Below are 10,723 nucleotides of genomic sequence, written 5' to 3'. Positions count from 1 at the left end.
ACGTCATACCATTAAAAATGGCATACAAATTAGGCATGAAAGAGTCGGATTGGACCCCTACCAACCAAGGTGTTCGCGCATATGATGGTACACGACGAAAAGTGGTAGGACTAGTTAGCCTTACCATAGCCAGAGGGCCGATTGAACGAAAGGTTAACTTCCAAATAGTGGACATTGAAGCATCCTTTAATATGCTTCTGGGAAGACCTTGGATTCATACATAGATTTTTAATAAACAACAATGTTAATTTCTTTGCTTTATTAGAGACTAAAATTAAACCAAATAAATTGCACACAACCATGAATTCCTTTAGTAATTGGAGTATTTCCACAAACTCAGCATACCATCAAGGAGCTAGAATCTGGATACTGTGGCAGGTGCATGAATGGGATATTGACTTTATAGAGTATGATGCCCAGTATATCCATATGACTGTGCATCATAAGAACACTAATGCAAGTTTTCATGTCACCATGGTCTATGCTTTCAATGGCAGCAGTGAGAGACAGTCCCTCTGGGCTAACTTAAGCAGACTAGCAAATACCATATCTGGACCATGGGCCATTGGAGGAGACTTCAACTGTGTGTTGACTGAGGATGAGAGAGTGGGAGGATCTTTTTCTCGGCAGGATGCAGAAGATTTCAGGCAATGCTTGCATCAATGTGAAGTGATAGATAGCCCTGCTATGGGAGCACTGTACACATGGAATAACAAACAGTGCCCAGCTGACAGAGTGTATAGCAGACTGGATCGTTTCCTAGTGAACCAGGAATGGCTCAATGATTACCCTCTCCTTTATGCACATTTCTTGCCTGAGGGGATCTTTGACCACACTCCTTGTGTGGTACAGGCTAATGTAGCTGATGAAAAGAAAGCCAGACCATTTAAATATTTCAATATGTGGAGCCTGGCTCCAAATTTTAAAGAGACTGTTCAAGCTGGTTGGAAGTGTGAGCACACTGGAACTAAGCTGTATGAATTAGCTAAGAAATTGAAGAACCTGAAGCAGGGACTTAAACAGCTGAACAGGTCCAGGTTTGCAGATATTGAGAATAATGCTGAGGTGGCTCTCACTAAGCTACATCAAATACAGCAAAGTTTGGGAGTGAATCCTCAGGATTTGAGCCTTATTCAACAGGAGTGTGAAGCTAGAGAAAGTTATCAACAGTTGGCTGAGGCTCAGACCCAGTTCCTGCAACAAAAGGCAAAGATGAAATGGAGTGTAGATGGGGATGCAAATACTTCTTTCTTCCATGGCATCTTGAAGACTAGGAGGAGACAAAATCAGACAGTGCAAATAACAGACCAACAGGGAAACCATCACTCTGATAAGGAAGGGGTTCAGGAGAGCTTTCTAAGATTTTATACCCAGTTGTTAGGCCAGTCTCACCCCACAACTCCTGTCAGTCCAAGAGTAGTGCAGCAAGGTAATAAATGTGATGAGTCACATCATCAGATGCTACTAATGCCAGTTACTGATGCAGAAATCAAAGGCACTATCTTCAGTATACCAGATGACAAAGCTCCATGACCAGATGGCTACTCTAGCCAGTTTTTTAAAACTAGTTGGGATACGGTTGGAGGGGATGTATGTGCTGCAGTCCATGAATTTTTTAGGAATGGCAAAATGCTCAAGCAGTTGAATGCTACTAATGTTACTTTAATCCCTAAGGTGCCAAATCCTTTGACTGTAATGCAATTCAGGCCCATTGCATGTTGTAATGTGGTTTACAAATGCATTTCAAAACTTCTGTGTGCAAGACTTGCTTTGGTACTCCCTCATATAATTTCTGTAACTCAAGGAGGTTTTATCCAAGGAAGAAGCATTATGGAGAACATACTAATATGCCAAGATCTTGTTAAGCTTTATGGAAGGAAGAGTGTCTCCCCTAGATGTCTATTCAAAATAGACCTGCAGAAGGCTTATGATTCAGTGGAGTGGAGTTTCCTTTTTCAGATGCTTCATGAGCTAAATTTCCCAACTAGCTTTATTACTCTCATCAAGGAATGTGTCACCACTGCCACTTATACCTTGAATTTGAAGGGGGATAGTTTTGGCTGGTTTAAGGGACAAAGAGGATTAAGACAAGGAGATCCTTTGTCCCCTTTGCTCTTTATAATTTGCATGGAATACTTAACCAGATTGCTATCCTATACTACCTCTACAATGAAGTTCAGGTTCCATCCTCTTTACAAATCTTTGAAATTGAGTAGCTTAATGTTTGCAGACGATTTGCTGCTTTTCTCTAAAGGGGATGTGGGTTCCATTATGATCTTGCTACGCACTTTCTCAACCTTTTCTCAAGCATCAGGACTTCAGATGAGTAGGGGAAAGTCAAATGTGTATTTTAATGGAGTAGCTAGTGAAGTCAGAAGGGAAATTGTTCAGGTTTCAGGCTGCATTGAAGGCAAACTACCTTTCAAATACCTTGGAGTGCCAATTAAACCTGCTAAGTTATCAATCAAGGACTGCCAACCTTTGATTGATAAAGTTTTTGAGAGGATAAGACAACTGGGAACCAAAAAACTCTCGTATGCTGGGAGACTGGTGTTGATAAAAGCAGTATATAGAACTCTTCACTCTTACTGGGCTTCTATATTCATCATTCCCAAAGCAGTGCTCCTTAAAATTGAAGCAATATGCAGGAATTTCTTGTGGCATGGAGGGACTGAATATGCTAGGACTCCTACTGTTGCCTGGTCGAAGCTTTGCACTAATCAGAAGGAGGGAGGACTTGGTCTAAGAGATGAGTACAGTTGGAACAAAGCAGCAGTTGGGAAACTGGTCTGGTGGATTCAGGCTCACCCCTCTAAACTATGGGTGCAATGGGTACATAGTGTCTATCTGAAGGGACAAGATTGGGAGGATTATAACCCACCTCAGGATGCCAGTTGGACGTGGAAGAAAGTTTGTAAATTGAAGCAGGAGTTTCAGCCAGCATACCACCAGCATGAATGGACTATAGTACCAGGTAAGGAGTACACTATCAAGAAGGGGTATAGCTGGTTAAGGCCAACCAGTCAGGCTGTAAGCTGGTCTCATATTGTTTGGACTAAATGGTCCATTCCCAAGCATAGCTTTATAGCCTGGCTGCATTACCAGCAAGGGTTTAATACCAAAGACAAGCTATACAGACTTGGTATTGTCCCTGACAGCAACTGCTGTATTTGTGCTCGAGAGGAAGAGTCACCATCTCACCTCTTCTTTCAGTGTCAATACAGCAGGAGAATTATTCAGAGAGTTCAGGAATGGACAGGAGTGGTTATGTCAGTTACCAATACACAGAATTGGTGGCAGCACAGGAGGTTCACGAGGCTGAAGAATGGGGTACTGAATAGTATTCTCAATGCTACTATGTACTATATCTGGAACCAGAGGAATGCAAGCAGGCATGAGAGTGTTATACTCAGTCCAGGCAGGTGTGTGGTGATGATACAAGGCGACATCAGGAATGGATTCAAAGCAACAGTTGAAGGGTACAGTGTCAAGAAAAGATAAGCATTGGATTGAGAAGTTACTGCACTAGCTAGTATGATCTTCTAGTTTTTGTAGTATGATAGGTGATATAGATGAGTTTGTGATAGGAACATGGTTGTCAACAATTTATTCTGTACATGGTTTTTGAGCATCAATATATTTTTTACATTTTACCAAAAAAAAAGACCTTGGATTCACGCGTCCAAAGCGGTAACATCCACTCTCCACCAGAAACTAAAGATCCCACTAGATGGTAAAGTGGTGACGATCACTTCGTCGCCCATCAAAGCTATAATAGAAAAGAGGTCAAGTAACCAAGTACTCGCGGATCCAGTATATGAGCTTGGGGGCTTCCATAGCATAAACGTCATAGAAAGCGAATTGGCACCCTTGTACTTCAATCCCTCCTCTAATTTAGTGGTCAACCACATACTCACATCTCAAGGATACTTCCCAGGAATGCCTTTGAATCCTATTCGAAGAAACACCTTTGCACCCTAAAAAGGATACCACTAGGACTAGGATACAAACCCACCAAGGAGGAAGCCCTAGAAATCCTCACTCAATTCCAAAAACTGCAAGAATGCGGGAATCCAAATGCGGCCCTACCTCCCTACCCTAAATGGATACTTCGTTAAATAAGGGAGTCAAGCACTCTTCCACGGGTTTCCAGAGCCTTGGCACTACATAGGAACGCAACTGGCTGGAATCGAGATCTTTCAGGATTGCTACTTTATTTCCACGGAAACGGTTCCTACCGTCAAAACTCGTCAAGCACCGTGTTTAGATGAAGAAGCTGTTAGCTTACTGTTTCAGGAAGATCGATTTGTTAGAGCCGCGCAAGATGAGATCATTACCATGATACTTCAAGACGATCACTTCAACCCTACCACATTGATCACAGAAACCAGCTCGAATCAACAGAAAGGATGGAGAAAGTCGATCAAGTGGACAAACAACCAAGGAAGACTCTTTAAGCTCACCACTGGAGAAGGAGAGACGTTCAAAGGAGAACCAGAAGACGATGAATTCGAGTCAGAGTAAGAGTCGAAGTCAGAGTCGGAGTCTAGAGAAGTCCCTGGAGAGTCTGCTCCTGTCGTCACTCCCACTCCCCTTGTTTCTCCTAGCTTTGCATAAAAAAGTAACAGTAGCTCGGGAAATGTCCCAACAGCTGTCCCTTTACGGCCACGGACTACCGAACAGATGGCTTCTTTGTTTCAACATTTCTCAAATTTTAATATGAATAAATCAGGCTCTGCTTACTCTTCGTGTTATTCTGAATGCAATTCTGTTTACGATGATTATGAGGATGACCAGACCCAGACTCAATCGAAATACCTCCCTACATAGTTAAAGAAATACTACAAGAGGGGGGAAGGGGGACCAGTTATAGAAAACAACGAACCCATCAATGTAGGAACCAAACTAGAACCCCAAGAACTTTGGATGGGGACGACCTTGAGCCCCGCCGAGAGGGCCAGTTTTATAGACCTCCTACACCAGTTCAAGGAAGTTTTTGCTTGGTCCTACAAAGACATGCCAGAGATCAACAGGGATATCGCAGAGCACAGAATCCCAATCAAGCCAGGTTTCAAGCCCGTAAAACAGAAGCTTCGTCGAATGAGGACAGAATGGGCTCTTAAGATCAAAGAAGAAGTCGATAAGCAATTCAAAGCCAGGTTCATCAAAGTTTCTTAGTATTCAGACTGAGTAGCCAACATAGTACCCGTACCCAAACAGGATGGGAGAATCCGTGTTTATGTTGATTTCAGAGACTTAAACAAAGCAAGTCCCAAGAATGACTTTCCTCTTCCACATATCGACATATTGGTGGATAATACAGCGGATCACGCGTTGCTATTCTTCATGGATGGATATGCAAAGTATAACCAAATCAAAATGGCCATAGAATATACGCACAAGACCGCCTTCGTAACTCAATGGGGTAGCTATTGCTACACGGTTATGCCATTTGGGTTAATCAATGCCGGAGCTACATATCAATGCACCGCAACTACACTCTTACTTGACATGATGCATAAAGAAGTTGAGGTATACGTAGATGAAATGATTTACAAGTCCAAGGACAGAGAGGGGCACATTGCGAACCTTCGCAAATTCTTCTCCAGATTCAAAAGTACAATATGAGGCTCAATCCTCAAAAGTGTGCATTTGGGGTAACATCCGACAAACTCCTGGGATATGTCGTCAGCCAACGAGGTATATAAATAGACCCTTCAAAGATCAAAGCTCTAATCGAAATGGCACAACCTCAAACAGAGAAGGAACTTAGAGGATTCATATCGAAACTAACCATGATCTGTGAACATATCTTCAAAAAGCTAAAGAAGATGGATCACACCATGTGGGATGATGACTGTCAAAAGGCATTCGACCAAATCAAGGAGATACTAGCCAAACCACCGGTGCTCATACCACCCCAACGGGATCAACCTCTTGGTTTATATCTCACGGTAACTGAAACAACCATGGGAGCTATGCTAGCCCAAACGGTAGGAAAAGAAGAAAGGGCTATCTACTACCTTAGTAAGAAGTTCTTGGAGTATGAGTGCAAATACACACCACTCGAGAAGACATGCCTCGCTCTTGTGTGGGCAACGAAGAAGCTACGCCATTACATGCTTAGCTACTCCGTCAAAATATACTCCAAAATGGATCCTGTGAAATATCTCTTTGAGAAACCCGTCCTCAACGGACGCCTAGCAAGATGGACTTTGATGCTCTCAGAGTTCGATCTCAAGTATGTACCTCCGAAAGTTATAAAAGGGCGCACCGTTGCCGAGTTTTTCGCAGAAAATCCCATCAATGATGCACAAACAATAGACACCTGGTCGTTTTCGGACTAGGATATACTCCAAACAGATGTAGACTCCTGGGACCTCTATTTTGATGGAGCATCAAACTTAAGAGGATTCGGAATATGAGTGTTGCTCATTTCTCCTGAAGGCGAGCATACACCACTCTTTGTCAAACTCGACTTCGTGGTGACAAATAATGCGGCAGAATATGAGGGTAGCCTCAATGGACTACAAGCAGCAGTAGGTTTAGGCATCAAGAATCTTCGGGAACATGGGATCTTGGAAAATTCGAAGTGAAAGCCGAGCACCGTATCAAGCCAGGATAGACCAAGTTTCCCAATTCTTCGATCAAGTAACCTACCTACACCTACCTTGAGAAGAGAATCAATTTGCATATGCTCTTGCAAAACTTGCATCATTGATTAATATGCCGGATAATATGGTAGAAATGCCTTTATGCATCGAACGACTTATGTGCATCAAATTACAGATCAAGAAGAAAACCCAGAGGAACCTTGGTTCCAAGCATCCTGAACTTCAAACTCAACGGCACCTATCCACCGGATAAGGACAAGAGAGGACAACTTGCTATACGCCTACTAGCTTCCCAATACATCCTCATGCATGGAGAATTATATAAAAGAATGCCTCTTGGCGTAATCCTGCATTGCCTTGATTATTCACAGGCACAGAAAGTGATGGAAGAAGTCCATGATGGAGAATGTGGCCCTCACATGAGTGGACCAATGATGGCAATGAAAATCACGCGTTTGGGATATTATTGGACCACAATGGAATCCGATTGCATCAAGTATGTCAGACATTGTCATAACTGCCAAATCTTCGGGAATGTGCAACATGTCCCTCCTTCATTACTCTATACCATAACATCTCCTTGGCCATTTTCTGCTTGGGGAATCGACATCATCGGAAAGATCACCCTAGCCGGAACAGGAGGTCATTGTTTCATTTTGGTGGCTATCGACTATTTCACCAAATGGGTAGAAGCGGCTTCTTATACTAGTCTCACAGCCATGAACGTGGCAATATTCATACAAACCAATATCATCTGTCGATATGGTGGCCCACATGAGATCATCAGTGACAATGGATCTCATTTCCAAGCTGAGATCGAGCAATTGCTAGCCAAGTACAAAATCAAGAATCACCATTCCTCGCCATATAGACCGCAAACTAATGGTGCAGTAAAGGCTGCAAACAAAAACGTTGTGACAATCCTCAAGAAAATGATTGACAATTATTGAGATAGGCCAAGCAAGATACCATTTGCCTTATGGGGATATCGCACATCTGTTAGGACGCCCACCGGGGCCACCCCTTTCTATTTGACCTACGGCATGGAAGCCGTGCAACCAGTCGAGCTCGAAATACCATCCTTGCGTATTTTACTCGAAAGTCAAATCCCAGAAGCCGATTGGAAGAGGGATAGGTATGAAGAACTCATCCTCCTGGATGAACGTAGATTGCGCGCGTTGGATAATGTGCAAACGTATCAGGCACGTATCTAACGAGCCTTCAACAAAAGGGTTAAGCCAAGGAACATCAAAGAAGGAGACTTGGTTCTCAAATCAGTTAGAGCTCTTTTACCTGTCGATCCGCGAGGAAAGTTTAAACCCAACTGGGCCAGACCGTTTCTGGTCAAATTCATACTCCCGGGGGGTGCAGTTAGGATCACAGACTTAGATGGGAATGAATTTGCCAACCCAACAAACATCGACCAACTAAAACGTTACTATGCCTAGAATAGGAACAAAACGCGCCTTGCGTAACCTCACGTGTCGCGCTTGTGGCACGGAATATAAACCGCCCCTGGCCAGCTGAAATAAGCTAATGTCACCTTGCTTATGCATTTTCACAAATCGTCATCCTCATATCATCAAATAAACTGAATTGTGCTATAAGAGTAAGTAAAGCTCATGCTTATTTTCTAGTTCATTATAAGCTCTTACTTAGAACAATTATTCTTTTACATTTACTTGAACTACGCGCAAGGATTTGATTTCATTTTTAAAATGAATACGTAGGCAATCCTTGACAGGATACAACCCATTATTTTTTAAATGTAAAAAGAAGGACATTTGCATATGCATTTAGAATTCGACAAGAATAATAAAAGAAAATAACAACGGTTTCATAACCAATTAACCTTTTTATTTCATTTCTTTTCATAATAATAATACGCTACATAATAAAATAAATGCTAAAATAAATAGGCTAGGTTTCTAAAACCTCGCCATATTGCAAATAATAATAATAATAATAATAAATAATATCAAAGACTTAGGCTATTCTTCCATTTTCCCTTTGTCTTTGTCATTCTTATCATATTTCTTGTCTCGACCACGAGTCGGACGCTCCTGCGCTATCTCAGACCTAATCACCAACGGTCTCTCTCATGGTCTAGCCTTGCCATTCTTATCTACCACCTTTTTCACGGCAGGAGAAGTCTTCGGTTTCTTCGATGGATGAACAAACTCGAAATCCGGCTTCTTCCTCTCCCTCGGTCAAGTGCTTCTCTTTCTCCTTCTCTACATCACGAACCTGTTGGAGCTTGTGTCCACCACAAATTAGTGTGATAACATTTGTAAATCTCTTACAGGTTCACAAGGGTATACTTCGTATTTAACCAGTTTATTAACGATTACCTAATAACGGTTGGCTTGCTAGAAAGTTTGACGTTATTATCATACAGATGGCGGTGATCAACTGGTCCATAAAGGTCACACCTATAGGATGTGTTTGAGAGATGTGGTTATAGAAATATGATCACATTGATGCCTTATATGACTAAACAGTTAGTCAATGTGTTGATGAGATAATTATTTAATGAAGATTAAATAATATTAGTTGAGACGAATTAACTGTCAATTCGTAAATTGAATATAATAAGTTATATTTAATTAAATGTATGTAATGTTAGCTTGGACGAATTAATCTGTTAATTCGTAATTAAATGTAATCGGTTATATTTAATATCAATAAGATGAATGTGTCATAGTGGTAATACTGAGGGTACTCAAACCAAGAGGTCATGGGTTCGATCCTCACTAGATGACAATTTAACACATTTTATACATTTTTGGAATAACCGTAAAAGAGAAAGATATCTCTTCTATTTTTCGGGATTTGGGCCGAGAATTTTAGGAAAAAAAATATCTCCCTCATCCTTCTTATTTTCGGTTACAATAAGAGGTGAGGTGAGATCATTTTTTAACCTAATTCATTCTAACCTAATCCTTGCCTCTCATCTCTACGGAAAAACCAAAAAAACCTAAAAATTAATTAGTTAATTTTTGGATCGATTATAGCATAATCAAAGGGCATTTCTCATATCATCTTGGGTGCAACTGATAGGAGAATATCATTGCGATATTGTTCATAGGCCATATAAGCTAGGACCGAAGGTTATTTCGTCATCTCTTTACCCTTTTGTTTATGCAATTTATTTTATGAAATGCTTTCATCATGATAAATTCGTTATAGTCCTTAAATTTAAAGGGATGCATACAGATGAATCCCACAAGTGGTATCAGAGCCAAGGCCACGAATTTTAATTTTGATGATTTTCATAAAATCGTTTTAAAACAACATTAGGGTTTCAAAAAAAAATTAATGGTTCGGCTGGAAAAATTTTGTGCCGAGAGGAATTTTTTTTGCAGATTGTTGCGTTTTTTTTTGTTGCTTTATTTCCATTTGATTCTCATATTGTTGTTTTTAGTCGGTTAAGATAATAATATGATAATTTGTAGATGTTTCGATTTATTAAATCGAGATGTAAATGGAAATCGGTTTTGCCGAATTGATAAAATATTTTGGGGCTGTTTTAATTTTTTTATAGCCGTGAATTTTTTTTTTCGCTGTTTCTGTACTATTTACGAATAAACAGTATTAAAAAAAAAATATTCCGTTTTTTTTCTCTCTCAGTTTTTCAGGGAAAAACCGATTAAAGTTTAATTTTTTTATAGCCGTGAATTTTTTTTTTCGCTGTTTCTGTACTATTTACGAATAAACAGTATTAAAAAAAAAAATATTCCGTTTTTTTTCTCTCTCAGTTTTTCAGGGAAAAACCGATTAAAGTTTTTTTTACAGTTGTTTTTGTTTATGCCGATTTGAAAAGCATCCGAGAAAAGAATTTTTTTTCTTGTTGTTACTGTTCACGTGTTTCTTTTCACAGGGGACAGATTTAAAAAAAAAAAAAAAAAAATTCTTGTTTCGGTTTTTACAGATAAAACCGTGTATAAAATAAGAAACCGGCTTGTTTTGTTTTTCCTTGATTATGCCGAGAACTTTTATAATTGTTTTTTGTTTTTGGCCAATTAGTTATTGTGAAACGGTTCACAATTTAAAGATACCTAATTATTTTAAAGCAGTTTAAAATATTGATGGATTAAATTCATATTACA

The 10,723-nt window shown here is 40.2% G+C and overlaps 1 protein-coding gene across 1 annotated transcript; it reads left to right on the top strand.

Annotated features, from left to right (window-relative positions):
• The first annotated feature begins 300 nt into the window (after window positions 1-300).
• On the top strand, window positions 301-1,533 carry LOC141619171 (uncharacterized). The gene has a single exon (XM_074436194.1). The coding sequence runs from the start codon at window positions 301-303 to the stop codon at window positions 1,531-1,533; it is 1,233 nt and encodes a 410-aa protein (XP_074292295.1).
• The last annotated feature ends 9,190 nt before the right edge of the window (window positions 1,534-10,723 follow it).

This window comes from Silene latifolia, chromosome X, assembly GCF_048544455.1.
Source record: "Silene latifolia isolate original U9 population chromosome X, ASM4854445v1, whole genome shotgun sequence".
In the NCBI taxonomy this organism is placed as follows: Eukaryota; Viridiplantae; Streptophyta; class Magnoliopsida; order Caryophyllales; family Caryophyllaceae; genus Silene; species Silene latifolia.
This window is presented reverse-complemented; position numbering and strand designations above follow the sequence as displayed.

What these genes read in the sequence shown, in the direction of transcription:
- LOC141619171 (XM_074436194.1), top strand. Translation starts at nt 301, where the DNA reads ATGAATTCCTTTAGTAATTGGAGTATTTCCACAAACTCAGCATACCAT.